At 48.8% G+C, this 27,116-nt stretch overlaps 5 protein-coding genes across 18 annotated transcripts in view; 1 reads left to right on the forward strand and 4 right to left on the reverse strand.

Moving 5' to 3' along the window:
- The window catches only part of DCTN1 (dynactin subunit 1), a 30,377-nt gene extending 25,837 nt beyond the window's left edge, over positions 1-4,540 (reverse strand). For all 5 annotated transcript variants that reach the window (XM_032178312.2, XM_032178311.2, XM_032178310.2 and 2 more), the window contains exon 1: positions 4,442-4,540. The gene's annotated coding sequence lies outside the window, so the exon portion shown is untranslated. The remainder of the gene's footprint in view (positions 1-4,441) is intronic.
- A 3,978-nt stretch (positions 4,541-8,518) lies between these two features.
- On the reverse strand, positions 8,519-15,298 carry LOC131381349 (uncharacterized). Its single transcript, XM_058428794.1, has 6 exons — positions 15,167-15,298; positions 14,682-14,757; positions 14,302-14,519; positions 13,896-13,985; positions 10,261-10,316; positions 8,519-9,768 (listed from the first exon to the last, which is right to left on the reverse strand). Exons 1-6 carry the CDS (start codon positions 15,296-15,298, stop codon positions 9,522-9,524), a joined length of 819 nt encoding a protein of 272 aa, XP_058284777.1. The 3' UTR covers positions 8,519-9,521.
- A 163-nt stretch (positions 15,299-15,461) lies between these two features.
- CUNH2orf81 (chromosome unknown C2orf81 homolog) lies at positions 15,462-22,967 on the reverse strand. Of its 6 annotated transcripts, XM_032178319.2 has the most exons (4): positions 18,691-19,150; positions 17,303-17,563; positions 17,006-17,219; positions 15,462-16,783 (listed from the first exon to the last, which is right to left on the reverse strand). In XM_032178319.2, exons 1-4 carry the CDS (start codon positions 18,715-18,717, stop codon positions 15,546-15,548), a joined length of 1,740 nt encoding a protein of 579 aa, XP_032034210.2. In that variant the 5' UTR covers positions 18,718-19,150; the 3' UTR covers positions 15,462-15,545. The 6 variants fall into 6 exon arrangements, with proteins under 6 accessions (XP_032034210.2, XP_058285168.1, XP_058285166.1 ...); XM_058429185.1 differs by lacking the exon at positions 18,691-19,150 and adding an exon at positions 22,822-22,967 and having other exon boundaries at positions 15,462-17,219; positions 17,450-17,563; XM_058429183.1 differs by lacking the exon at positions 18,691-19,150 and adding an exon at positions 22,822-22,967 and having other exon boundaries at positions 15,462-17,219.
- LOC116483885 (high mobility group protein HMG-I/HMG-Y-like) lies at positions 19,352-22,906 on the reverse strand. 2 transcript variants are annotated; one of them, XM_032178346.2, is made up of 2 exons: positions 19,653-22,814; positions 19,352-19,619 (listed from the first exon to the last, which is right to left on the reverse strand). In XM_032178346.2, exons 1-2 carry the CDS (start codon positions 19,752-19,754, stop codon positions 19,407-19,409), a joined length of 315 nt encoding a protein of 104 aa, XP_032034237.1. In that variant the 5' UTR covers positions 19,755-22,814; the 3' UTR covers positions 19,352-19,406. The 2 variants fall into 2 exon arrangements, with proteins under 2 accessions (XP_032034237.1, XP_058285171.1); XM_058429188.1 differs by adding an exon at positions 22,822-22,906 and having other exon boundaries at positions 19,365-19,764.
- A 26-nt stretch (positions 22,968-22,993) lies between the features above and the next one.
- WDR54 (WD repeat domain 54) lies at positions 22,994-27,028 on the forward strand. Of its 4 annotated transcripts, none has more exons than XM_032178334.2 (10): positions 22,994-23,094; positions 23,451-23,673; positions 24,132-24,194; positions 24,582-24,648; positions 24,741-24,794; positions 25,103-25,242; positions 26,148-26,248; positions 26,348-26,510; positions 26,690-26,764; positions 26,843-27,028. In XM_032178334.2, the coding sequence occupies exons 2-10, from the start codon at positions 23,452-23,454 to the stop codon at positions 26,972-26,974; spliced, it is 1,017 nt and encodes a 338-aa protein (XP_032034225.1). In that variant the 5' UTR covers positions 22,994-23,094; position 23,451; the 3' UTR covers positions 26,975-27,028. The 4 variants fall into 4 exon arrangements, with proteins under 4 accessions (XP_032034225.1, XP_032034226.1, XP_032034224.1 ...); XM_032178335.2 differs by having other exon boundaries at positions 25,115-25,242; XM_032178333.2 differs by having other exon boundaries at positions 23,008-23,072; positions 25,115-25,242.
- The last annotated feature ends 88 nt before the right edge of the window (positions 27,029-27,116 follow it).

Genomic DNA, 27,116 nt, shown 5'->3' on the forward strand with positions numbered 1-27,116 from the left:
TCAACTACCACTCATACTTACTGCCCCTAGACAGAAACTCTTCTGAACTTCAGACTCATATCTCACTGTCTGCTAACTGCCACAGAGCCTTCAAGTTCAATATGACCCAAAACACACTTGGTATCTCCCCCACCAAAAAAAAAAACAACAAAAAAAGTTCCTCTTCTATATTCTCTCTTTGCTATTGGCACCACCATCCACTCAAAATAGAAAACTGAGTCATCCGCAACAACTCCCTCTGTTGTTCTCAACAACCAATTTAGTCATTATGTCTGGTTAATTCTGTTTCTCCAATATCTCTCAGATTCATCCTGTCCTCTCTATCCCCACTGACCTAATCCTTAGCTCAGCCCTAAACCATGTCTATGATATTACAAGAGTCTCCCGATGTCCCTGAACCAGGTTCTTCCCCTTCAGTCTATTTCCACATTTAGCTTCCCAAAATACAATCATGTCATCTTCCTGCCTAAAAGTCTCCAGTGGCTTCTCTGCCCACAAAATGAAATCTTTTTAGCACTGCACTACAGGCCATTAACAACCTGGCCTTGACCAAGCACGGTGGCTACACCTGTAATCCTAGCACTCTGAGAGCCCAAGGCGGGCAGATCACTTGAGGCCAGGAGTTTGAGACCTGGCCTGGCCAACATGGTGAAACCCTGTCTCTACTAAAAATACAAAAATTAGCTGGGCATGGTGGTGCATGCCTATAGTCCCAGTTACTCAGGAGGCTGAGTAGTCCCAGCTGTAGTAGCTATAGTCCCAACTACTCAGGAGGTTGCAGTGAGCCAAAATCGCACCACCACACTCCAGCCCGGCTGACAGAGCAAGACTCAATCTCAAAAACAAAACAAAACAAAACTGGCCTCAAACTGGCACAGCAGCCTGCAGACCCACCTATACTCAGGAGGCTGAGGGGGATCACTTGAGGCCAGGAGTTCAAGGCTGTAGTGCGTGATGATCTTGCCTGTGAATAGCCACTGCACTCCAGCCTGGGCAGCATAGTGATACCCCATCTCTAAACAACAAAACAAAATAAAACAATGTGGCTTCATTATGAATCTGGTCGCATCAATCACCAAAGTTCTCTTTTATTCCAGCCACTTGGATCTATCTGCCTTTTTCCTTTATGCATCTGCAAATGTTACAAATGTCACCAGGACAATTCTTCCTCCTCATCCTTCAAGGCTCAGCCCAATTCTCACCTCTTTCCTAAAGACTCTCCTGGCTTCTCCATGTGGAGCTAATCATTCCCTCCTCTGCGCTCACAGAGCACTTGAGACATATCTCCCTTTCAATACCACATTCTATTTAAAATATCATCTCTTACTCTACTATGAATTCCTCCAGGACAGAGGATTGTATCCATCTCAGTATCTAAGCACTTGACATAGGGCTTTGCACAGACAAGGTATTCAATGTTGAATAGATGCCTGTACCAACACCACACTCAGGATATAAATTGGCTCTGACAGCTTTCCCTGAGAGTAGCTCCACTCTTGAAGACCACCACCATTGGGGAAATCACCACTCGTGCACATATACATGCACACACACATCTCTCCCCCAATCCTCAGTAAACATGGCTCTTTCCACTCCAGATAGAAGCCTAAGAAACTAAAAGTGCAGGAACAGCCCTAGGTCCTGTGGAATTCGGTAGTGACACTAAATCTCAATCTCGTATACTTCCAAGGTAAAAGAACCACAGAGACAGCTCTAGCTGAGGTGCAAATCTCCTGGGAAACAGCATTAGGAAGGATTTGGGGCAGCAAGGGCCCATGCTCTGCTGTAGTGAAGCCCTTGGGGAGGCCAGACTAAATAGCTAACCTGTCCCTTGACCACATTCAACTAACATCAGCCTGAATCTCAAAAGGAAAATGATACAAAGCCAAAGTCAGAGTCTCCAGGATGGCAAGGACCTTAATATAGATATGAATCTGGCAATATTCCAGCTCTTACCTCTACAGGGGACACTGAGGACCGAGTTCCTATTTTCCTTGGTATGGGACGGATAGCCCAAGTGCCCCCAGTATCACCTAGTAGCTGTAGACAGGCCAAGTAACCTGGGAATCATCTATAATCCCTCTCAACCTATAACTCCAAGTAGCTGCTAGCAATGATAGAGCTGGCAGAGTAAAACCTGGAACGGCAGTTGTCAATGGTATTATGATTCACCCAACTACTTTGACTCCAACAATTTCTTCTCCTTTGTACCCTCATGGTCAGTCAGGCCCCACTTATCAATTCGTCCTTAGTACTGCCTCCTGCATCTTTCCTTTCTCCTCCATTATCACTATCACTACTTCAGTCTGCCATGCAATAGCTTTGAAAATTAAGGCAAATCATTTACCCTCTTTGGTGCATCATCTACAAAACAGCATAACAGCTGCTCTGCCTACCTCGTAGGAATATTAGATCAAATGAGATCATGCCTGAGAAAAGTTCTGTAAAGTGTCATACATAAATATAAGGCATTATTATTATCAACCTAAATTCTCTAATATTGCTAATGTGAAGCCTATCCAGCTCCCTGTCTCCCCCTCCTTCCCTAGTTACAACCACCTTATACATCACATTAAAGCACATACATCTGCTAAAATACTGCTTTGTCCCTACACCCATCTGCCAGACATCTTTCATTGATAATCTCATTTCTTACTGTAATCAAACAACCCTGGATTCAACAGATGCAGTCCCATCTCTGCACCACTGTCAGCTGCTTAAGATACTTTTCTAGTCTTGCAAGCCACACCCATCCTTCAAAGTCCAGCCAAAGCCCCACTACACTCCACACAGAACAAAGACAAGTTTAAGAAAGGGATTTCTTAAACATAATGGAAGAATTAAATACAATTCCGCTTAGAAAAATCATAGTAGGCACAGCTGTCATCTAACACTTGGAGTCAACTTTTTAGGAAGACAGGTAACACTTTTTTTGTTTGATTGTTAAGAGATAATCTAGGACCAACAGCATGGAAGTTGCAGAGATGTATTTCAGCAACATGAAGAACTTCCTTCTTGAGCTATTCCAAGAATAAAATGGGATGCCCTGTATGTAGATAATTCCCCATTATTTTAAATGTTCAAGCCAAGCTGCAAAATTTGCCAAATTGGCAAGAATATTTTGGATAGAATTCAACACTACAGGGATAACTCGACTAGACTCACAGAATTTTAAATCTGAAAGAAATATTTGAGATCTTGTAGTCCAGACTCCTGTCTTATAGACCTGGACAGATAAAGTGACTCTCTCAAGGCAGCACATCTGTTCTGGAAAACATGGTCTCTAACTTTCAATCCAGTGATCTACATTTTTGCTACTCAGTTGTGTTCCATGGGCCAGCAGTATTAGCATCACCTGGGAACTTGTTAGAAATGCAGAACCAATCAGGATCTGTACCGTAACGAGATCTCATTACACGTGCACGCCATTAAAACTCAAAACGCACTGACCCATACTGCCCCTTCTAAATCCTGAATTTCTAATTCTGGAACTCCAATTCCCAAACGGTTCCACATGTTAGCCAGAGGCATCACCCAAGAATAACAGTATATCCTAGTAAAAATTTCGAAATTCTACATACCATACCCCCAGTTGGAGATTCATGGTAAATATTCTTAGCATATTAAAGGCTCTGCAATATTCTGTAGTAAAGTTTAACTACGAATTTTCCAACAGCTTTAGAAAACAAAATGCTTTTTTAAAAATAAGGTTATCATTATCTCTTTTAACATCTCATAGCTTAGGCTTTGGCAATACATTAAGTAAAGGATGTCAATCTCTACCTCCTAGCTCTTCGCCTCTCGGTACTTTAAGTATACCTGAGTAGCCAGTGGTCAACATGGGTTTGCTGCTCTCCTCACTGCAATAAATGAGGGTAAGTTTTCAAATCCCTGCCTCTAAAACAGCAGAGATCCTTATCTGTGTGATTTAGCTGTGGTTCTGTCTAAAGACAAGGGATGCGCAAGATGACCTCAAGGATCATCCTGCCAGCTAAGGCGGACCCCAGGAGTAGGATCACACACACAAGCCCTATCCAGACTCCCATGCTGTGAGTCCTTTACGATTTTACTCCCCGTTTGACACGAATTTCTCAACCATGTGCCCACAGGAAACCTGTAGCTCAGTATGGATTCAGGGGCGCCTCAGACGCTCGCAGGAACGGAGGGGAGGCCCTTGCAGTTCTGGAGGAACTCTAAGGCGCAGTCACTCTGATCCCAAGAGAACACTGCTAGGCTGGAGAGCTGAGGTGGGTCAGACCGGCCTCGGGGCAAACGCTCGGGCGGAGCCCCCAGACCCCGGCAAGCGCCCACCCCTGCTCCAGCCCATCCCTGCCAGTCCCCGCCCCGCACACCGGGCTCGGTCCCCAGCCCACCGCCGGCAACCTCACGAACACTTAGGGGGCCGGCGGAGCAGACGGTTGGCAGGGTCGCGTCTCCGTACCTGCACTGTCAGGGGCTCCGCGCCCAGCTCCGGCCCCACCGACGACCGACGCCCAGGACCCTGCGGGTCCGGCCCCGCCCTCCCCGCCCTCGTGGGCTGCCCGACTCGCCGCCAGACCCTTCCAGGACCGCCCAGAACCCTTCGGCCCGGAGGCCCAGAGGCGTTCTGGGTCCAGTGAACGCTCTTTTCCCGCAGTTCCGCCCTGACTGAAAACTGCGCGCCGACCGCAGCCGGGATTACATCAATCAGGCACAAAGCTGGACACCTGGGACAGGATAAGCGCACGCGCACTGTGCCTGGGACGCCTATTAGGACCATAAGAAATCGGCGTGTCGTGGCGAGTGCCCTCTTTCGGCAGAGGGGAGAAAGCGCAGAAGGTCTGGAGGACTCATTTCCAAGTGTTAAACTGCTAATTAAAACAATAGCGATAAACAATATCTCCTCCATTAGCCTAGGGGAGAACATTAAATTTTGCTGCTATTCAGTTGTTACCTGTCATATGGGGATACAGGCATTCTTATGCGCTTATGATGGGAATGTAAAATACAAATTTACATAATGGCATTTTAAAATTTTAGACATAGGTTCAAATTCTTTTTTTTCTTTTTTTAAGACAAGGTCTCGCTCTGTTGCCTAGACTGGAGTGCGGTAGCACGCACAATCATGGCTCATTGCAGCCTTGACTTCTCAGGCTCAGGCGATCCTCCCACCTCTCAGCCTCCCTAGTAGCTGGGTCTGCAGGCGCGCACCACCGTGCCCTTTTAATTTTCGTTTTTTTTTGGAAAGACGGGGGTTTCACAATGTTGCCCAGACTGGTCTCGAACCCCTGTGCTCAAACGATCCAACCGCTTTGGCCTCCCAAAGTGCTGGAATTACAGACATGAGCCACCGCACCTGCCTAGGTTCAAATTCTAACTGCAATTTACTAGCTGTGTGAAATCTAGAGTTAGTTATTTACCCTCTCTGTGCCTCTGTTTTCTTATTTGTTAAAGTGAGAATGTTAATGATGGTACCTATCTCATTATGTTGCTAGAAGGATTAAGTTAACCCATGTAAAGAGCCAGAAATATAACTATTGTAATGTTATATTTATTTCAGTTAATCTCAGATTTAAAACAAACTGAAAAATTCATAAAGTTGATGTGAGAGGCAGTAAGCAGTAGAAGGGATGCATTGAGTATCCCCTTTATTACTCCCCCCTTTTCCCTATTTCACCTTCTAAATATGTATAATTATTATTTTGAATAGATAGACGTTTACATGGTTCAAAATTCAGAACACTATTTTAGAATATACACAGAGAAACCTCCCTTCAACCCTGGTTCCCGTCGACTCCATCCCCCTTGCCTGCTACAGGTAACGCTTGTTATTAGTGTCTTCTTGTTTATCTTTTCAGTGTTTTGTGCAAATATAAGCTCATATGAATATATAGTCTTACTCCTCTCATTTCTTATGCCAAATGTAGCGTGCTAGATACACTTGGCATAAGTTCTCTTCACTCAACCTATCCTGAAAATCTTTCTAAATAAATAAATTAGAGATCTTCCTCATTTGTTTTTCAGCTGCTTAGTACTCTATTGCATGGATACACATAATTTATTAACCGGTTTCTTCTAGTTACATACTTTATTTCCAGTCTTTTAGTATTACAATGTTGCAATGAATCACTTTGAACATAATGACATTCCATATGTGAGCAGGCATATCTGTAGGATACATCTTGGTCAAATAATAAATGTATCTATAATTTTAGTAGAAATGTCTTCCATCTCCTTCAATTAAAGAAAAATAGGCCGGGCGCGGTGGCTCACGCTTGTAATCCCAGCAGTTTGGGAGGCCGAGGCGGGTGGATCACGAGGTCAGGAGATCGAGACCACGGTGAAACCCCGTCTCTACTAAAAATACAAAAAATTAGCCGGGCGTGGTGGTGCATGCCTGTAATCCCAACTACTCGAGATTACTGAGGCAGGAGAATTGCTTGAACCTGGGAGGCGGAGGTTGCGGTGAGCCGAGATTGCGCCATTGCACTCCAGGCTGGGCAACAAGAGCAAAACTCAGTCTCAAAAAAAAAAAAATAATAATAATAATAATAATATCTGATTTGTGAGATTAATAAAATAGTAGAATTAAAATATAGGGTTACAAAAATGTATAAATTCAAAGAGAATTATTAATGTTAAAGAACTCTAAAATCTATGAATTGTTTTAAAGACGAATGAAGATATTGATTAAAGACATTAAGTTAAATATGTAGATTAAAAATTCTAGGCTGGGCACGGTGGCTCACGCCTGTAATCCCAGCTACTCGGGAGGCTGAGGCAGGAGAATTGCTTGAGCCCGGGAGGCAGAAGTTGCAGTGAGCCTAGATCGCGCCACTGCACTCCACCCTGGGCGACAGAGAGAAAGTGTCTCAAAAAAAAAAAAAAGTACTCATAACAGCAAAACTAGGCAATTTCCACATAAATAAGGAAAAATACAGGCCAATCTCCTTTATTATTTTTTCTTTTTTCTTTTTATTTATTTGGGCCAATCTCCTTTATGAACATAGTAAAAAGTTCTACAAAAATGAGCAGGCTGTTTAGCAATGCATAAAAAAGGTAACACTATTACAAAGTTGGGTTTATTCCAGAAATGTAAGGTTGTTTCAATACTAGAAAATCTATTAAAGTTTTCTAGAAAAAGAAATACAAAGGCCAGGCACGGTGGCTCAAGCTTGTAATCCCAGCACTTTGGGAGGCCGAGGCGGGCGGATCACGAGGTCAGAAGATCGAGACCACAGTGAAACCCCGTCTCTACTAAAAATACAAAAAAATTAGCCGGGCGTGGTGGTGGGCGCCTGTAGTCCCAGCTACTTGGAGAGGCTGAGGCAGGAGAATGGCGTGAACCCAGGAGGCGGAGTTTGCAGTGAGCCGAGATTGCGCCACTGCACTCCAGCCTGGGCGACAGAGCGAGACTCTGCCTCAAAAAAAAAAAAAAAAAGAAAAAGAAATACAAGTTGGAATAGTTACAAAGGAAGAAATAAAACTGTGATTATTCCTGGATGATGTGATTGTCCATGAAGAAAAACCAAGAGAATCTATGGATAACTTATTAGAACTAGATAACTTAATAAAGTTGTTTGATGTAAGATCAATATGAGGCAGGAGAGGTCGTCAAGGAAGTGACCAAGTAGTCAAGGCAGCAACAGTGGTGACTGTACAATCAACACAATAAACCTCAGCATATGCATTGTAACTGAGCTCATTCAAGCAAAGCTATCTTCGGTAGGGAATTTCCCCTGTAGACAGCATGTGCAGTTTGATTTACCTGTCCTCAAACTGACCCTTTGCTCATTTTATTACTAAAAAGCACACCCCTGGATATTGAAGATGCTAATGAGACATGTGACATATGAACAAGCATATACAGCTACTGTGCATCCACACCCAGAGGACCACCCAGAACTTGCTTACTAGTAACACCTCTTCCCACCTCATGAATAATCATGTCAGGCTTCCATAAGAGTCTCCCTAGTGCCAGTCTTTGCTGTCTCATCCTTATGAGCAGCCTGCCCTGAATTCTCTCTTTCTCGGTGTACTGTCTGTTCTGCACCTACCTTTCAAAATATTCTTTTTCTTTTGCAATAAATTACTCTATGCTGCACTTCTTTTGCTGTGTGTCCCTTGTTTAAATTCTTTTAAACTAAGAACTGAGGTTTCACACAGCCATCAACAGATATACACATTTTAAAATATCATTTATAATAGCATAAAAATGAAAGTGCCTGAATATAAATGCAGTAAAACTTCTGTACAAGATCTTTGTGGATAAAATTATTTAAAGTTTTGTACAGGTATTTAGAAGATTTAAATAGATATAAGAGTCAACCTTGTCCATGGTTAGGAAGACTCAATCTCATAAAAATGTCAATCCTCCCAAGTAGATCTATAGATTCAATGCAATCCCCAACAGGGTGTGCGTGTGTGTGTGTGTGTGTGTGTGTGTGTGTGTGTGTGTGTGTGTGTGAAATTCAAAGAGCTGATTCTAAAATTTATATACATGAACAAAGATCCCAGAAAAGGAGCAATAGGCTCATACTCCCTAAATTAACTGGATTTTATGACTCATCACCCAGAGCAGGCTCAGTACAATACTAGCTGGGAGACAACTCCCTGTGAGGTTGGGGTGCTGTGCTACAGGATGTGGTATATGCCTTAATCCAGACGTCACTGTGTGGGGCTGTCTTCCCCATAGGCAAGAAGCACAGGTCTGGGAATCAAGAGGTACAAATCAAAGTTTCCCTTCTTACTGGTACCCCTAATGCTCCCTGGAAGGAGTTTTACTTCAAGTCACCATAACCCGCCACGGCACTCAGTAGGTTGGGAGATCCTAGTGCCCAAAAGATGAATACGTCCACCAGCTAGCTGGCAATAAAGTGGAAGATTAAACTGTGTGAATTATTCTTTTTTTTTTTTCTTTTTGAGACAGGTTCTTGCTCTGTCACCCAGGCTGGAGTGCCGTGGCACCATCATGGCTCACTGCGGCCTCGACCTCCCGGTCTCAATGTAATCCTCCCACCTTACACTCCCAAATAACTGGGACCACAGGAACACACCACCCTGCTCAGCTAATTTTTGTATTTTTTTGTAGAGATGGGGTTTTGCCATGTTGCTCAGGCTGGTCGTGAACTCCTGAGCTCAAGCAATCTGCCTACCTCAGCCTCCCAAAGCATTAGGATTACAGTTGTGAGCCATCGCAGCTGGCCCCTGACTATTCTTGGCTCTCAAGTCATCACTAAGCCAACAGGCAGAGGAAGTGGTCATTATACTGGACAGTAATTGGTCCTAGAAGCCAGCAAACAAAGGGCATAATCAGAGTAAGTGCTGGAAGTTAGAGGCAGGGTGGCAAGTTAGGGCAGAAGTCACAGAGGGTCAGTCCATCTTGACTAGGCTTGTCAGTCGGACTGAGGCATTCCAGAGGCTCTGGGCAACAAGAGGATCCTGACAGGCTTTAACGGGAAGAGTTATCACACAGGAACTGCTGAAATATTTTCCAGAAATACCATCCGGCTCCTCTGCCAAGCTCAAGTAGAGGACTGGGATTACACCTTGTTTGAGATCCTGTTGGGAGGGAGAAGTGAAAAAGAAGTCATGCCAGGCAAACTTTGGCCTGCTGGGACACACTGAGAAGTTGAGCTCTGCCCCACTCCTCTAGGCCAAACCAGTTCTTTCCCCCACCCACCATCATGAAGAAGCTGACAAGCTAGAAGAGGAAGCGGCATGGCTAAGAGAAATGCCTCATAATCCCCATGTATACAAGACCAGGCTCCACAGCACTCACAGTCATTCCTAAGAAGGTGAGACACAAGGAGAGTGCAAAGTGAAGAGAGAGGAGGATGACCGATATAAGTGTAGTTCAGCAGTGTGCAAATAAGGGAAGGGTCCTACCAAGACTGTTGGGTAGTGTTGACCAGTGACTTGAGGGTGGTGCAGGGGACACTGGTGCTCCATAGCTCACCTTAATGGTATCCAAGCCAGTAAGGAAGGATGGGTATTGGAAGTGTTGGGTGAACTGTAGGAGGAACACGATGGACGATGCTGGTATTGGAAAACACCAGCAGGAAAGAAATATTGTGGGAGATGAAAAGAGTGGGAAAAGGTTGAAATGATGTGAATACAGGGTTGAGAGAAATAGAGGGTACACAGATGATAGTTGGAGTGTAATAAAATGCTGGTTTGGGGCACATTGGGAGTACTTTATGGACAGGACATGTTGGAAGGAGATGTGAAAGGTTGGGAGGTGGTGCTGGGAGTGGAGTAAGGGGTGTCAGAGGCAGTTACCTGTTCCTTGAAGTCTCTGGGCAAGCTCTCCAGTGAATGAAGTCAATAGCAGTTTGCTGCAGTCATAGTTTTGGTTAAAGGTCAAAGGGCCTCCAGCCTGTCAGGTGCCCCTCATCAATGTACCCATGTGCATGCTGAATGGAAGACACATTCACCACTGGGGCTGACCCTTCCCGTTGTAGGGCCCCTGGGTAGAGATGGGAGGGACCACACTCCTTCAATCCAAGTTCTAGAGTAAACTCCCATGCTCACTCCCCAACCTGCTTCTCCAGAAGATAGGGGAGCAGGGTTCTCTAAGAAGGGGCAGTGGGGCCCATATCCAGAAACCTGGGCTAGGCATAGGAGAGCTTAATGTTAGCTGGGACCTCATTTTCATTATTAGCTGCCTTCCTAATGATCTTCTTCTTCTTTCATATTAGTGTTTGGAGTTTTGCCTTGCTTTTCTTCTACTTGCTAGTTGGAGCTACCTTAATTGATCCTCATTTATATGTTTTATTTCACTGATGGCTAAGAAGGAGAAGGAGAAACTGGAAACACTGTGAAAGTTGCTTTCATGTATTTATACATTCATTCCTTCATTTATCCATCCCACAAATGTTCATTGGGCACCTGGAATATGGCAGACACTAAGCTAGGTGCTAAGGACATAAGGGTGCTAGGTTTGGGGGAAAAGAAATATGTGTGCAGAGGTACTTGAGAAAATGTTTTTAAAGAAACAAAGCTAGGGAAGGTCATCACTGGAAAACTATTAACAAGTTTAATTGTAAATAAAAAACCAACTATGTTCCAAACAAAAACAAAATTACAATCTTAAAGTTAAATCTTAAAAAAAAGTTTAAAATAGTACATAAGTGTTTTAGTCTGTTCTCATACCACTATTAAGATACTACCTGAGACTGGGTAATTTATAAACAAAAGAAGTTTAATTGACTCACAACTCTGCATGGCTGGGGAGACCTCAGGAAACTTATAATCATGGCGGAAGACAAAGTGGAAGCAAGGCATGTCTTACATGGTGGCAGGAGAGACAGAGAGCAGGCAGGGGAAAACTGCCACCTTTAAAACCATCAAATCTTGTGAGATCTCTCTCAATATCACAAGAACAGCATGGGGGAAACTGCCCCCATGACCCAATCACTTCCCACCTGGTCCCTCCCTCTACATGTGGGGATTACAGTTGGAGATGAGATTTGGGTGGGGACACAGAGCCAAACCATATCAGTAAGTATATAAAAAAGTCTGGATTGGCTGGGTGTGGTGGCTCATGCCTGTAATCCCAGCACTTTGGGAGGCCAAGGCGGGTGGATCACCTGAGGTCAGGAGTTCCAGACCAGCCTGCCCAACATGGCAAAACCCCGTCTCTAGCAAAAATACAAAAAATTAGCCAGGCGTGGTCTTGGGCACCTGTAATCGCAGCTACTCGGGAGGGTGAGGCAGGAGAATCGCTTGAACCCAGGAGGCGGAAGTTGCAGTGAGCCGAGATCTTGCCACTGCACTCCAACCTGGGAAACGAGAGTGAAACTCTGTCTCAAAAAAAAAAAAAAAAAAAAGGCTGGATTATATAAAGTATAAAAAATAGTTGTCACATATGAGTTTACAGTATTGTTTTTAAAATGCTAAAACTATTTTGAGCCTTACACTGAAATTAAGAATCACTCAGCAGGAGGCCAGCCTGCTGCATGGGCTGCTTCCAACACTTGCTCCTTGTCTCCCCAGAAAAAAAAAAAAATTAATACAAAATAAAATTAAATAAATTACAAATTACAAATGAAAAACTGAGCAGGTGGTATTTAGCCAAAATTTGCTGGAAAGAAAATTATTCTTAAAGAAGACAATGGAGTTTTAATTTGCAGACAGTGACATAGAGACCAAAAGGGCTCCCTGCTCAGTTGGAGAGACTGATCTTCACAGAGCAACATCAGTGCAGTCACAGAGATGTGTACAGGGGGGCTAATGGAGCCCCGTAAATGGGAGAGACTGGGGGAGGTGAAGGTTGGGGAAAGATCCACAGCAGAGGTGATATCTGTGCTGCATCTTGGCAGGTGAACTAAAGTTAGCCAGGCCAACATGATGAGAAAGGATATTCCAGATAGAAGGAGCCGTATGTGCAAAAACACAACCAGAGGGTAAAAAAAAAAACAGACCGTGGTGCAAGAGCTGCAGATTGTCTGGCTGGAGACTAGGAGGTGGGTTAAGGAAGGGCAAAAGGCAAGGCTGTCAGTCAGCAGAGGGTTTTTTCTTTTTTTTTTTTTTGAGACAGAGTTTCACTCTTGTTGCCCAGGCTGGAGTGCAATGGTGCGGTCTCGGCTCACCGAAACCTCCACCTCTTGGGTTCAAGCAATTCTCCTGCCTAAGCCTCCCGAGTAGCTAGGATTACAGGCATGCACCACCACGCCCAGCTAATTTTGTATTTTTAGTAGAGACGGGGTTTCTCCATGTTGCTCAGGCTAGTCTTGAACTCCCGACCTCAGGTGATTTGCCTGCCTCAGCCTCTCAAAGTGCTGGGATTACAGGCATGAGCTACCGTGCCCGGCCTAGCACAGGGCCTTCTAAGTGTAGATAAGGGGCTTAGAGTTCATCCTACAAAGGAGAGGGTACCTTCAAAGGATTTTAAGCAAGAAAGTGTCATGATGAAAGGTGATTACTAGATGTGGCAGTGGGGAGAATAGATAAGAGAAGATGAGACAGGAAAGAAGTTTAACAAACTGTCACTAAGCAAGATGCAGATAGTGTCGTGACATTCCAAAATGTTACAATTTGTGGAAAGGGACAAAAACAATCATACTTGCAGGTGCATAGAGTTTTGCCTTTGTTCACTTTCCAATTGGGATTAATTTAGTTGACCACTAAAGGATACGTGAGACCCTGGCAACAGTAGTAGCCTCTCAGGAGGGGAACAGGTGGCTTATGTACCAGAAGAGAAAAATAGTTAAAAAAAAAAAACAAACAAACAACCCTCTATATCCTTTTGTACACTTTCAATTTTGTACTTTGGATATGTATTACCAAAAAAGAAATTGCTTTTCTTTTAAGGAGGCTATCACATTGCAAGGGGATGAGTAATTTAAAAAAAATAAAAAAATAAAAAAATAAAGGGGCTATTATACAATCTAGGAGAAAACGTCAGGGAGAATGTACCTGCCACCCACTCCCCGAAACTTTCACTGGAGGAGCCAAACTTTCTCAATCAGAAAGGGCCTCTTCAAAGGACTTAGGCCCGAGGCAGTAATGTATCAACTGTATCATCTGTATGGCCTACACCTCTGGCCGACCCTGAGAATAGAAACTGAGTCTTCTTGCTTTCTCTATTTCTGGTGCCTAGTGCCCCCTCAAGAAGCCTTCGTTGCAAAAACTGACTCTACTGGTCTGGCTAAAACTAGGGGATGGGAGAAGGAGGTCTGGGATCTCATATCCCCTTGCTGATTATATTTTGGGCTGAATGATTCTTCTACCAGCCTTCTAATACTGACTTGTGCCAGCTGGGCTTCCCTGATGTGCGACACAAAAAGTGTGTTGGATCACCACTCAGCAAGCAGCTGGGTGCCAAGAGGCAAGAGGTGGTCCTGGGAGACAGTTACTAGAATGTGAGGGGTACAGGGAAGAGGGCAGCATGGAAGGTGCCCATCCTTCCTTACCTTGGAGTAGATTTGTGAGCAGAAAGGGCCCAACATAGTTAGTGACAAAGGTGAGATCCAGGCCCTCTGGGGCAAGTGTCTTGGGGAATCCTGGGAGGAAATGAAAACACTGGCATTGAGTGATAAAGGGACCACCTTGAGGGAGACAAGGTCTGGGAGGGACATATCACCTTCAGCAGAAATGCCACAGGGGCACGTACATGCGAAGATGGGGGCAATGAAGTTTAAGGCTATAACTCAATGTTGGCTTTTTAGGGGAGGGTATGGATTAGAGTGTTTTGGCGAGATTGCATAGGTTAGGCTTTGAGGATACCTGTTTTAGAGTTCCTGAGCTAGAAAGGAGGCTGCAGAAACGTGTTTGGAGAAGAAAGCCAAGGCACATACCACTGACTCCAGCATTGTTTACCAGCAGATGTATCTCAGGATTCTCCTGCAGAAGCCTCCGGGCAAAGCTCCGAATAGAAGTGATGGAGCCAAGGTCCACCTCGCCAAGCAGGAAGCAGTTGCTGTTTGAGGCTGCTTGGATCTCAGCCAGGGCTTGCTGTCCACATTCCCTACTCTGACAAGTAAGGATCACTTGGGCCCCACACCGAGCTAGGTCCTGGGATACAACCTTCCCGATGCCTGTGGGAGGACAACTTTGGCTGGGTGGTGACTACAGTGAACAAGGGACACTCTGGGGGAGGGACAAGGGTGTTGATAGTGGATGCTCCTCCCTGCCTTCCCTGTGAGAGTTGTTGGAGGCCGAGGCCCATAGTGAGGATTCAGGGTGGGAGGAGCACTCACTACTGTTGGCCCCAGTCACTACGGCTGTTTTCCCAGTCAGATCTGTGGAGCAGCACTGGAGGTCCCAGGGATGAGACTTCCGTCAGAGCTGCACGTGTAGTTGAAGAGGACCGGAATAAGGAAGACAGAGTCAGCGCCCCAGACCAGGATGCTGAGTGCAGCCCACAGCAACATAGCAGAAACTTCCTGGGCCTGCTGGGGAAATGCTGTAGGAGGAAGTGGGTGCAGGATAAATCTAGGCAGAGTGGAGACTAGCAATGAGGCAGGTGTGGAGCCTAAGATAAAATTTAAGGAGGCACTGACTCTTGAGTTTGTTCAATACACTGTTTGAATTCGAGAGTTCCTCCTTAACTTCAAAAGTGAAATTTGGATTTGCAGTCTAAGGTGAAGTGACCAAGCTCCAGGGACCAGGGAAGCAAGAAATCAAGTTCTTCATATCTTGAATCACTCTGTGCTTATGCAGGGCCTTCTCCTTCCTCCCCTACTGAAAGGAGACTCGAAGTTCTCTCTACAGAGCCAGACTCGCTGGCAGCCCTTATGTCTACTCCTTTGGGGGACGGGGATTTCTCTAGAATGCCTCTGCGATGGGCATCATAGAATGCCTCTGCGATGGGCATCATAGAATGCCTCTGTGATGGCCCTAATGCAGGGTCTCCTAAGAGTGGAGACAGAGTTATTTCCTGAACCATGGTTCTATCTTCTTCTAGGCCTGTAGAATAACTGCTCCCCTTGGGGTTCAGTGCGAGGGTGGACACCCTTGGAAGAAACTGACAAGAGACATCAGACTAGTTCCTAAGGCAACTCAGGTGTTTATTTCTGGCAAGCAGAGGGAGGGGCCAGTTACCACTGCCAGAGGCTCAGGGATCAGACGGAGGCAGCAGGCTTAGAGGACCACACTTTGGGGGCTGAGTTTTTCATTAGCTGTGCTACAGTCACCTGGGGCTTTGGGGCACCTGTCTGGATGGGGTGTTGCTCAACGGGAGGAAAGGTGCTACCTTCTTTGTCCTCCTGTTCAGGCACACCAGAGCTGAGCAACACCTGGGTGCTCCGGTTCCACATGCTCACACCAGGGGCCAGCTTCAGGGCTTCTGGCAGCAACACCGGCTTCCACATCACCTGGGAAGTGGCTTCAAGGATCGGGGGTGTGGTTCGAGGCCATCTGCCAGGATCCTGGCCCTCCCTGTCTGCCAGCTCCAGACCCTGTGGAGGCACGCGGGTCCGGCCAGCCCACAGCTCGCCCAGCAGCTCGGCCTCCCCCTCCCAACCGCTGGGCCACCTGGCACTGGGCCACAGCTTGGGGCTGGGGCTGCGGGCCACATCAGGGAGCACCGGGTGTGTGGTGAGGAAGCGAATCCTGGAGTTGGGGAATGGCAGCTTTGACCCGAGGGATGGCGACGATAGGCCTAAATTTAAAGTGGGGAACTGGAGTGCGGGGCCCGAGTCCAAGGCACAGAAAGGAATGCCCGGCCGGAGAGGGAAGAACGCTGCCGGGGAGACACGGGTGCCGGGGCCGAGGGCTTGGGGTTCGGCCCGGGCCTTGGGCTTCTCGCCCCGCTGGCGTCCGCGGTAGGCTTCCAAGGGGCGTGTTTGAGAGTCTGGGACCAGGACCTCAGCCAGAGGGCGCACCCAGTGGCACGGGAGCCGCGCAGGGTCCAGGCGTTTCACGGCCGCCTTGCGGCGCATCCTGTGGTTCTGGGCGCTCAGCCGCACATCCGAGGGCCTGGCCCGCTGCTGCTGGAAGGACGCGGAGGGGCGGGTGGCGCCGCCCACAGAGGGGCAGGACATCAACACGCCCGAGGCGATGCAGGGCACCCCCTCTGACCTGAGTTCCAGCCGATCCCCAGCCACGTCCAGCTGGGGCATGCAACAGTAGAGGTCCTCCAACGAGGCTTCCAAATGGAAGCCGAAGGGGTGTCCCCTCTCGGTTGAGGCCTGGGGGCTGGCTTCCAGGTACGGATCCAGAGAAGGGTTGGCATCGTCGGCAGGCGCCTCCTTCACCGACAGCTGGAAGCTCGCGCTCAAGGAGCCGGCCGAGGAGAGGCCGCTACACTGGCCGTCCGCTTCCTCTACAAGACCTCCGGGCCCTGCCTCCTGAAACAATTCTGATGTGGGAAGAGGGGCCGAGGTGACTCTCAGCTCCGGAGAAGGCTCCCAAGATTCCATCTGCTCCTGGGAGCCTCGACCCATCCACGACCTTCCTAAAGGGATCCGGTCCACGCTCCCAGGGTCCTGGGGAAATGCACTCGGGCAGTGAGATGTCGGAAAGGGGAGAGCAGGAGTAATGGCAAAGGAGTCCGGAGAGGCTCCCGAGGAGTGTACTTCACCTTGGAAGTTCTCCAGGCCCTCCGAGGTGGGCGCGTGCAGCACGGGCACTGAACCCTGAGCCCAGGAGTCCGTCGTGCATGGCGAAGGCTCCTCGTCCTCACCCCATGTGGGGTCCTCAGCTACTGCAGATTCTCCCTCGTCCCGGGCCAGGAAGCGCCACTCCGTGATCTGCAGCATGGCCTCCCGGGCCTCGCTGATGGTGAATGGAATGCACTGCGGAGGCGAGAGAGGATCTCAGGTCGGCAGGGAGGGGCGGGAGAGGGAGATGAGTCTGAAGGACCCGGATCCCGGCCCACCTGCTGAGTCAGGTAGACTTTGAAAGCAGAGTCCATAACTCGAGCCAGCAAGTCGGCCAAGATGTCCCCTACCACGTCCTCGCCCTCCTCGAGGGCCGTAAGCGCCATCCACTCGGCCTCATTGAGCCGCCCAGGCACAATATCCACCTGCGGCACTGGCACAGTGGGCGGCTGCACTTTTTCCGCCTTGGACCGGGTCACCCCGCGGTCTCGGACCGCGGACCGGGTCATCCCGCGGTCTCGGACCTGCCTCTCCTGCCTCTGTGAGAACAAAACAGGGCAGTCAGAGCAGGAAACCAAGAAGTGGAACGGAAGAGTAGCTATAGGCTAGGAGGAAGCTTTCTCAAGTTGTCTAGTGGGAAAGAAAAGGGCTAATTGACGAAGAGCCTACTATGTGACGGATACTTAGTAGATGTTTGACCTAATAATTTTCATTAACAGCCCACTAACCACAATTGACAGATAAAGAAACTGAAGTGGGGAGGCTGAGAAAGGAGAATCACTTGAACTCAGGAGATGGAGGTTGCACTGAGCAGAGACTGTGCCACTGCACTCCAGCCTGGCAACAGAGCGAGACTGTGTCTCAAAAAAAAAAAAAAAAAGAAAAAAGAAACTGAAGTCTGACAGAAGTTAACCATCCTTGCTTAGGAGCACACAGTGAGCAAGCCCAGGCAATGTGAAGGTTTAACTTCATGGCCCTTATGAGCAAAGTATTCAAAATTCTTGAGAGTTCAAATTACTTGAGAAAGACAATTCAGTAAACAGTCCTGGAATTATTGGTGCTATTTAAAGTCTTCTCTACATTTTGTTTTCCAGAAAAGGATTTTTTTTTTTAATTCAAGTAACTGCAAATAGGAAACCAGAGGGGGAGCCCCAGGCTGGGACAAATCATGGCTACCCCTCCCTGACAGACCAGGGGGAGCAGGCGGCCCCTACATGCTTTATGGTGGATTTGGGCCCCCTTGCTCTCTCTGCTGCAGCATCCTAGGGGCAGGGCCCCGACTGGAGTAGTCCGTCACCCAGGCTGCGATGCCTCAGCCCCTCTTCCCCACGAAGAGTAACTTGGGGGAGGGGATCGTGGGCAGAGCAGGAGGCAACGTGGATGAATATTTGGTGCTGGTAGCAGCAGCAATGACGGATGTCAAAGAATGGAACATTGAACCAAAAACAAAACAACTGTCCAGAGGTAGTTTGTGAACAAAGGAAAAACGGAACCAGAACCTTGGGGGGTGGCAGAAGCAGGAGGGCTGGGAGTGGGAAGGGTGAGCTCCTTGTTATTGGTGCCCCATCTGAGGAGGGGGAAATGGCCAAGTGGTAGAAGCAAAGTAGGGTTGGGGGAGCAGCCCCAGCCCACCTCAGGTAGCTGCCACAGGGCTCATGGGCCTCACCTGGACAATAGGTGACCGCATCTCCATTACTGCAATATGTACTCAGACCCCAAGCAGAGGGTAAGGGGGCTGGGGCCACTGCAAAGAGGGAGTAGGGGACTCACACCCCTCCCGCTTTCCTGTAGCCAATGGGAGCTGTCCAACCTAGTGCAGGGACTAGGGAAGGTGGGGAAGGATGAAAGATGTGAGCCTCATGTGTTGACAAAGACAGTTTGGCTGGTGGAATCCTGGGGGCCAGCACCCCCTCCATGGGCCACACCTGCTGCTGCTAGGACAGTGGAGTGGGGTGTGCCAGAATGGGGGCTTGGGCCCCTTTTAAGGCCAGGGGAACCCTCCCAGGCCCCTCTATGGGAAGCCAGAGGCAACAGTGGAGGAGCAGAGAGGTGGCCCCCAGACCAAAAGCCCAGAGAGCAATGTCCCCACCACCAAGGGATCAGGGACGCAGTGGGGATGCAGCAGGTGCAGGGTGTGGCTAAGTGGGACATTAGCCTTGTCCAGGAGGGCACATGTGTATGAGTGGGCGGACGGGGGGTGCGGGTGGGAAGAGGCCAAAGGAAAAGTCCTCCCCACTCAGCCCATAGGGACCTGCAGCGGCTGGTGTGTTGTGTAGTGTGGTGGTGAAGGCGCAAGTGGAAGATGAGGGTGGTAGCCAGAGGCAGTGGTGATGGTGGGTGTGGGGAAGGGGTGGGGGGCGGTGGGGGGGTGTTGGGAGCGGATCAAAGCTGTCCAGTCCCAGAAGGAAGCTGCTGCTCCAGTGAGGACTCCTGTGAGATGCCCTTCTCTTCCTCCTTCTCCAGTTTTTTGGGTCTTCCCCTTGGTTTCCTTCCCGGAGTTGTGGTGGTTTTCCGGGTCTTGGCAGCACCCTTGTTTTTGCTTCCCTTTGGTCGGCCCCGAGGTCTCTTAGGTGTTGGCACTTCGCTGAGCTCCTTCTGACTCCCTACCAGCGCTGTCCTGGGACTCACCAGAGGCTGCTTGCGCGGCCTGCCACGGCCCCGCTTCTCAGTGCCGTCGTTTTTCTGCTTGGAGGCCAAGGGCTGGCTGGACTTTGAGCTCGACTCGCTCATCTTCCCTTCTCTAAGGATTAGGTGGAAAAGTGATGGCTGGGATGGGCGAACTCGGCCGCTGGCCTGCGGTGCATGCTCCGGTTTGCCGGGAGCGGCGGTGCTGGGCGCTGAGGACAGGCCAGTCTCCACCGCAGCCGCCCCTGGTCGCAAATGCGGATGCCTTCCTGGAGCCGTGCCAGAGCCAGAAATAGCCCAGGCTCGGAGTCCCACTTAGAAGAGCGCAGCCCCGGCTCAGGAGAGCTTAAAAAGTTCTCTACATTTTTTTTTTTTTTTTAACCAACTATTCTTATCTCCATTTTACGGTAATTTACCCAGTATCATACAAGTAGGAGTTAGTGAAGTCAGAATGCAATCACATGCAAGTCTGTCTGACTCCAGAGCCTCTCAAAGACATTTGCAACAAATATGAAAAAAGATAAATATCCCCGAGTAAATTAAAAGATCATATAAAAAAAAAAATGGCCGGGCGCAGTGGTTCACGCCTGTAATCCCAGCACTTTGGGGGGCCGAGGTGGGTGGATCATTTGAGGTCAGGAGTTCAAGACCAGCCTAGCCAACATGGTGAAACCCCGTCTCTACCAATAATACAAAAATTAGCCAGGCACGGTGGTGGGCGCCTGTAATCCCAGCTACTAGGGAGGCTGAGGCACAAGAATCACTTGAACCTGGGAGGCAGAGTTTGCAGTGAGCTGACATCATGCTACTGAACTCCAGCCTGGGTGACAGAGCGAGACTCTGTCTCAAAAAAAAAAAAAAATACTAATAAAATAAAAAATAGAAGAAGAAAAATGGCCAGGCACAGTGGTGCACACCCACAGTACCAGCTGCTCGGGAGGCTGAGGCAGGGGGATTGCTTGAGCCCAGAAGTTCAAGTCCAGCTTGGGCTATATTACAATAAAAACTTAAACTATAAGAAGAAAAACCATTTAAGATCCCAAAGATAAGCAAAGGACATGACATTTCACAAAAGAGGGACTGTAGATGACTAATAAATATAGTATTGAGATTCTGATTTCTAGTTCATCAAATTAGAATTATTTTAAAAACAAGAATACTCAGCATTGGCAAAGGTTTAGTGTGATACCATGCTGCAACAGTATGCATGAAGACATTAAAAAATGTTTTCACTTCTTCAACCCTGCAATTTCAGTTCTATAAATACAACCAAAAGGCATTTTCTGAAATGCAGATAAAAATATATTCTCCAACAAATTCTGTGGCATTTTTATAATAGCAGAATATTGAAAACATGTCTTTAAAAAGAATAATTGACTATGCTATATATACTGAAATATTATGCAGTGATTAAAGGTAATCTTTGTTTGTTTGTTTTTGTTTTTGAGATGGAGTCTCGCTCTGTCACCCAGGCTGGAGTGCAGTGGCAAAATCTCGGCTCACTGCAACCTCCGCCTCCCAGGTTCGAGCAATTCTCCTGCCTCAGCCTCCGGAGTAGCTGGGATTACAGGCGCCTGCCACCAGGCCTGGCTAATTGTTTTTCTATTTTTAGTAGAGATGAGGTTTCACCATGTTGGCCAAGCTGGTCTTCAACTGGCCTCAAGTGATTTGCTCACCTCGCAGGCGTGAGCCACTGACCCAGCCATTAAAGGTAATCTTTAGAAAGAATTTGCAATGGCATAAAGCAAATGTTTATGATGTAATGTTAATTGAAAGAAGCAGGATACAAAATTACATATCAATTATGATCTCATATATGTAAACCACTATGTGTTCAACAAAAGGAAAACATCAAAATGATAACAGAGGATACGTTTCCTTCCTATGCTCTTTTCTATTTTGTAAGTTCTCTACAATGAGTTTGTTTCCTTTTGTAATCACTTAAAAAAAAAAAAAAGACTAGTCCCCAAAACTCACTTTAGGGACATAAAAAGTTTATAATCTCTTGGGAGCTCCCTCAATTCCCCACAACAGTCTCCCTGAACCTGGTTCCTTCCAAAATGTACTTCCAAATGTGATCTTCCCAAACCTTTGCCTATTGCCCCGCTAAAACTTTGTCTCATATCTGTTTCCTAAAATTCCTTATCCCCCCAAATCTGATGTTTCCTAAGTCTTACAGAACTCAAAATCCCTTAGGTCTCATTACCCCTATCCACCAGAGAGAACAGCCCTGTAGCAAGCACCAGGAGTGGCCCACAGCCCAGGCCAAGCTTGACTAGAGCAGGGCTGACTGGACTGGGTAAAGAGAGTTGGTTCCTTAGACCTCCCCTCCCAGCCTTGCATCTGACACCCGTGATGGTGACCAGAAGGGACAGAGATATTTTTGCACAAAGGCTCTTCAAATCCGTTTTTTTTTTTGTTGTTGTTGTTTTTTTGAGACAGTCTCTCTCTGTCACCCAGGCTAGAGCGCAGTGGCGCAATCTCGGCTCACTGCAACCTCCGCCTCCCGAGTTCAAGCGATTCTCCTGCCTCAGCCTCCCGAGTAGCTGGGATTACAGGCACCACCACACCCAGCTAATTTTTTGTATTTTAGTCGAGATGGGGTCTCGCCATGTTGGCCTGGCTGGTCTTGAACTCCTGAGCTCAGGCAATCCGCCCGCCTCAGCCTCTCAAAGTGCTGGGATTACCGGCGTGAGCCACTGCGACCGGCCCCGTTTTCTTTATTTTAAAATTGATTGGCTCTTAAACAATTTGACTTTCAAGTGCAGCCTCTGAATTATTTAATATGTTTCTTCCTCTTGAAATTCTCGAAATAGATTTTTTCTGTTATCTCCTCTCTCTAAATGCCTATCCATTTAAATACGCACCACCATGTAAGAGACTTATTACATTCATTAGCTGTTTCAAAATCCACTTCCTGTTCTCAGGCTCTACACCACCCCCTGACCCTTTCCCTCATGGCTTGAGTGTAACAAAGCGTTTCAGTGGACACCGTGCAGGTGTAGGTTTTCTGCCCGAGTACCGACGTGGCTTCCTTGGTCATCTAAACTCCCGCGCGGTGGGCGGGAGCGAGTAGGGGCACTGGGCGGCCCAGAGCCAGCCCACTGTTCCCGACACAGACCTTAACGGCCGACCCTGGCTCTGGCGCATCCCCAGCTGAACTAAAGCTCACCGAGCCTTCGTGCGCCATCGCCAAAGCGGTCGCAGCAACGCTGGTGTTTCTGCCGCATCCGGGTCGCGAAGCCGCCTAACGGTCGCCTCTACAACCACCGGCTCGGGGTCGCTCGCCCCGCCCACAGTTGCCCCGGCAACCGCGCCGCCCGGGGCACGTTCCGGCCGCTCACCCCGCCCAAGGGCCGTGCGTACGTGCGTCGTCTCTATGGTGGCGGCGGATTTGGAGGGACCCTACCAACCAGGAGTCAGGCGAGCCGATCTGGGGCTGCAGGTGTTACCTCTGACCTAGGCCGGGGGCTTCAGGGATCCGAGCCGAGGGAGAAAGCCTTGGGGGCTTCATCACACTTATTTGGCTCGCGGGCTTGGGGGCCATCGGGTGGTCCTGTGTCATCCCCATTCCTCCTCTGCGATTCCCCCGTCGCCCCAAAACAGCCCTGGGACTCCCCTGTCTTGCTCCTCGACACCCTCCCCACGCCATGTGACCCTCCCCCATCACCGTCCTCTGGGCACCCCATCCTGTGACCCAGTCTCAGGCATCTTCCGAAATGCTCGATGATAGTCGCCCTCGGACATCTCCGCTGCGTCTGTTTGTAGCACGCCTGGTGATTCGGATGCACCTCCCCACAGGATGTTCCGCTGGGAGCCCTCCCTTCCCCTTCGAGGCTCGGCCGCCGCCCTGTGCAACAACCTCAGTGTGCTGCAGCTGCCGGCTCGCAACCTCACGTATTTTGGTGTGGTTCATGGACCAAGCGCCCAGCTTCTCAGCGTTGCTCCTGAGGGTGTGCCCTTGGCCCAGCGCCAGCTCCACGCTAAGGAGGGTGCTGGAGTGAGCCCCCCACTTATCACTCAGGTGAGGCATGGAGTTGGGAGTGATGTTGCTGAACCCAGTCCTACCCCCAGCCTTTTCTCTCCAAACCTTCAGGAGCAGGCATGTCCTAACCTCAGAATCTCCCCTCTTCTGCCGGGTGCGGTGGCTCACGCCTGTAATCCCAACACTTTTGGAGGCTGAGACAGGCACTTGAGGCCAGGAGTTCGAGACCAGCCTGGCCAACATGGTGAAACCACTTCTCTACTAAGAATACAAAAAAATTAACCGGGTGTGGTGGCGTGCACCTGTAATCCCAGCTACTTGGGTGGCTGAGGCAGGAGAATCGCTTGAACCCAGGAGGCTGAGGTTGCAGTGAGCCGAGATGGTGCCACTGCACTCCAGCCTGGGCCACAGAGCAAGACTCCATCCCCCCCCCCCCCAAAAAAAATCTCATCTTCCCTGCTTTGATTTTCTCCCTACACTGATGCACCTCCCTCCAGGTCCGCTGGTGTGTCCTCCCCTTCCGAGTGCTGCTGGTACTCACCTCACATCGAGGAATACAGGTAAGAAGAGGACTCTCCTGCTTGCCCCACCAGAGCCTTCTCAGCTCCCCTGCCAGGCTTCCAGACTTTCCCACTTGCCTCTAAACACTTCCAGACTTTTCACATGCTTGGCCCACTCACTCTTTTTCTATTTCTTATCTTCAATCTTTCCATCTTTTCCAGTTTCCAAGTGCCACCTCCAGTATCTGCCCCTTTACTAGCTGTATGTCCTTACACCATTAACTTCTCACTCTCACTGTTGTCCTCTAAAAAAAATAGGATAAAAATAGTACCGACATCCCAGATTTGTTTTGAGGATTAAATGGGCTAAGGCTAACATGGATATGTGAAGTACTCAGCAGAGGTCACGTTGGGTTATGCCCCCTGGTTCTTGCCCCGGTCTTCCAGATGTACGAGTCCAATGGCTACACCATGGTCTACTGGCATGCACTGGACTCTGGAGATGCCTCTCCAGGTACCTGCAGGACCAAGTGGGGTGGGGGCAGGGAGTGTTTGCTAGGGCTGCAGGAGGGGATATTTCTGATCATTCTCCCCTTTCATATTCAGTACAGGCTGTGTTTGCCCGGGGAATTGCTGCCAGTGGCCACTTCATCTGTGTGGGTGAGGGAGCCAAGGGCAGGGCATGGAGGGGTGCTGGGACATGTGGGCTGTGGCCAGAATAATGAGGGCCTGAGGAAATTGTGGAAAGTTAGAGGGAAGGGTGGAAGTGGAGTGGAATCAGAGACTCTAGTAAACCATGGAAGGGTTCAGAGGGTCAGGGTGGGATAGGATGAGGCTAGTGAATGAAGGGGCATGGCTGTTAGAGCAGTGAGAGGGGGTTTTGTTACTAAGGTTTCTGGGATGGAGTAAATGTTGAGTATGGTGGCTGGAGACCCAGGAGGGTCAGGAAGTCATCACTGGAGTACTAGTTCTGGATACAGGAACGTGGTCAGGCCGGGTGCTGGTGTTTGACATCCCAGCCAAGGGTCCCAACATTGTACTGAGCGAGGAGCTGGCTGGGCACCAGATGCCAATCACAGACATTACCACCGAGCCTGCCCAGGGACAGGTGAGTGGACCTCCCCTACCCACCTGGGAGCCTTCCCCACCGTGGGAGGCAGGGGACCTGGCTTTGAGTCTTGGCTCTGCCAAGACTGACATCCACCAAACAGGTGGATGGCTTTGGGCAAATCTGTATTTTCCTAGTCTTCAGCAACCAGGTTCAGTGATAAAGCCAGAGATACTTTACATTTATGTAGTATTTTATAGTTAACTAAGATTTTATAATACTGATGTGAAATGAGGAGTTGGAACAAATGGTTTCTAAGATACTTTCCAGCTCTGAAATGTGCAGCTTCCTTCTCTAGGGCAAGTCCCACCTATTCAGGCCCAGCTCCAGTGCCATCCATCCTCTCCAGGAAGCCTTCCCCATATTCTAGCTCCCACTGATGTCTCTTAGCTGAAACCTGAATTGGCACTGCCCTCAAAAGACAACTCTTGTCTCCCCAAGTAATTTGCAAACCTCTTGAGAACAGGGTATATATTTTCTTATTCATATTCTCCATTGTACCTGGCATAGGGCTAGGCCCATAGGCTGCGTTGCCTGCCTGGTATTGGGGGTTCAGGGGCCCAGGGTCTAGTCATGACTGTAACTGGTTCACTACAAGACCTCCAGAAGGTCATGACAGTGGCCTCAGTTTTATCATCCATCCAGTGAGGCAATTGTGCACCCCCTCCTAACGTTATTGGGGGATGGGACTCCATGAAGAAATTCAAGGAAAGCAGTTCATGCTTCCCAAGGGAACCCTGGTGGTAGGGGTGGTTTCTGATGGGTCTAGCTGGTAAGGGCTCCACATCTTGCCCTTTACCTGGAGAGGCAAAGATGCACACACTGCCTCCCTTCCCCTCCTGCCCTGTATATACAGGACCATAGCAGGGGAGAAAGGGAAGGGCTGATCTTGCCTTTCCCTTCAGGATTGTGTGGCTGACATGGTGACGGCAGATGATTCAGGCTTGCTGTGCGTCTGGCGGTCAGGGCCAGAATTCACATTATTGACCCGCATTCCAGGATTTGGGTAGGTGAGGCAGAAGGGGTAGAGGGCTTCCTGAGGTAGCTTCAGGCTGGGGAGTAGGATTTGATCTGGGCAAAACAAAGTTGGGCGTCACCCTTGCAGAGTCCCGTGCCCCTCTGTGCAGCTGTGGCAGGGGATCATAGCGGCAGGCTATGGGAATGGACAAGTGCATCTGTATGAGGCCACTACAGGAAATCTACATGTCCAGATCAATGCCCATGCCCGGGCCATCTGCGCCCTGGACCTGGCTTCTGAGGTTGGCAAGGTCAGTCTCCTCCTCTGTCCCTACATACCCTTTTTCCTGGCAGTGGAATGTTGAGAGAACACCACAGGCTTGTCTTTGCAACTCAGTGTAGCCACCTCCCCTGGGGCACCTGGACTGGGGATTCCAGCTTATATCTATCCCGTCAGGGCATTCTGACTCCCCCTCTTCCTCTTCCGCAGCTACTCTCTGCAGGTGAGGACACCTTTGTGCATATCTGGAAGCTGAGCAGAAGCCCAGAGAGTGGCTACATGGAGGTATGTGTCATGGGGTGGGTGGGATGGGGAGACCCAAGCATGGGGCAGCAGGCCCTGACCAGCCCTCTGCTCCCCCAGGTGGAACACTGTCATGGTGAGTGTGTCTCCAACACCCAGCTGTGTGGTGCTCGATTTTGTGATTCCTCAGGCAGCTCCTTTGCTGTGACTGGCTATGACCTTGCGGAGATCCGGAGATTCAGCAGTGTGTGAGAAGAGCAGCCTTCCTTTGTCCCTGTGGTATTCATAAAGTACCCACTCCACCCAGCCTTTGTCTGATTACTCAGTATCACAGTCATATTTCACAGCTGGTGAACTATGCTCCAGGGATGACGTGAGGCAGGTCTAGACCAGG

This window comes from Hylobates moloch, unplaced genomic scaffold (assembly GCF_009828535.3).
Source record: "Hylobates moloch isolate HMO894 unplaced genomic scaffold, HMol_V3 SCAFFOLD_15, whole genome shotgun sequence".
Lineage (NCBI taxonomy): Eukaryota > Metazoa > Chordata > Mammalia > Primates > Hylobatidae > Hylobates > Hylobates moloch.

Bases quoted from the DNA above. Each gene is read 5' to 3' on its own strand.
- CUNH2orf81 (XM_032178318.2), bottom strand. From the start codon at position 18,717: ATGGAGATGCGGTCACCTATTGTCCAG. The intron at 17,564-18,690 runs GTGAGGCCCATG...TTGTTCTCACAG, and splicing joins TGCGGTCACCTATTGTCCAG to AGGCAGGAGAGGCAGGTCCG. The intron at 17,220-17,302 runs GTGGGCCGGGAT...TCGCCTCCGCAG, and splicing joins AAGTCTACCTGACTCAGCAG to TGCATTCCATTCACCATCAG.
- LOC116483885 (XM_058429188.1), bottom strand. From the start codon at position 19,754: ATGAGCGAGTCGAGCTCAAAGTCCAGCCAGCCCTTGGCCTCCAAGCAG.
- LOC131381349 (XM_058428794.1), bottom strand. From the start codon at position 15,298: ATGCCCATCGCAGAGGCATTCTATGATGCCCATCGCAGAGGCATTCTA. The intron at 14,520-14,681 runs GTGAGTGCTCCT...GTCCTCCCACAG, and splicing joins AGTGACTGGGGCCAACAGTA to GCATCGGGAAGGTTGTATCC. The intron at 13,986-14,301 runs GTAAACAATGCT...ATTTCCTCCCAG, and splicing joins ATCCTGAGATACATCTGCTG to GATTCCCCAAGACACTTGCC.
- WDR54 (XM_032178336.2), top strand. From the start codon at position 23,029: ATGGTGGCGGCGGATTTGGAGGGACCCTACCAACCAGGAGTCAG. The intron at 24,195-24,581 runs GTAAGAAGAGGA...CCGGTCTTCCAG, and splicing joins CCTCACATCGAGGAATACAG to ATGTACGAGTCCAATGGCTA. The intron at 26,249-26,347 runs GTAGGTGAGGCA...TCACCCTTGCAG, and splicing joins ACCCGCATTCCAGGATTTGG to AGTCCCGTGCCCCTCTGTGC.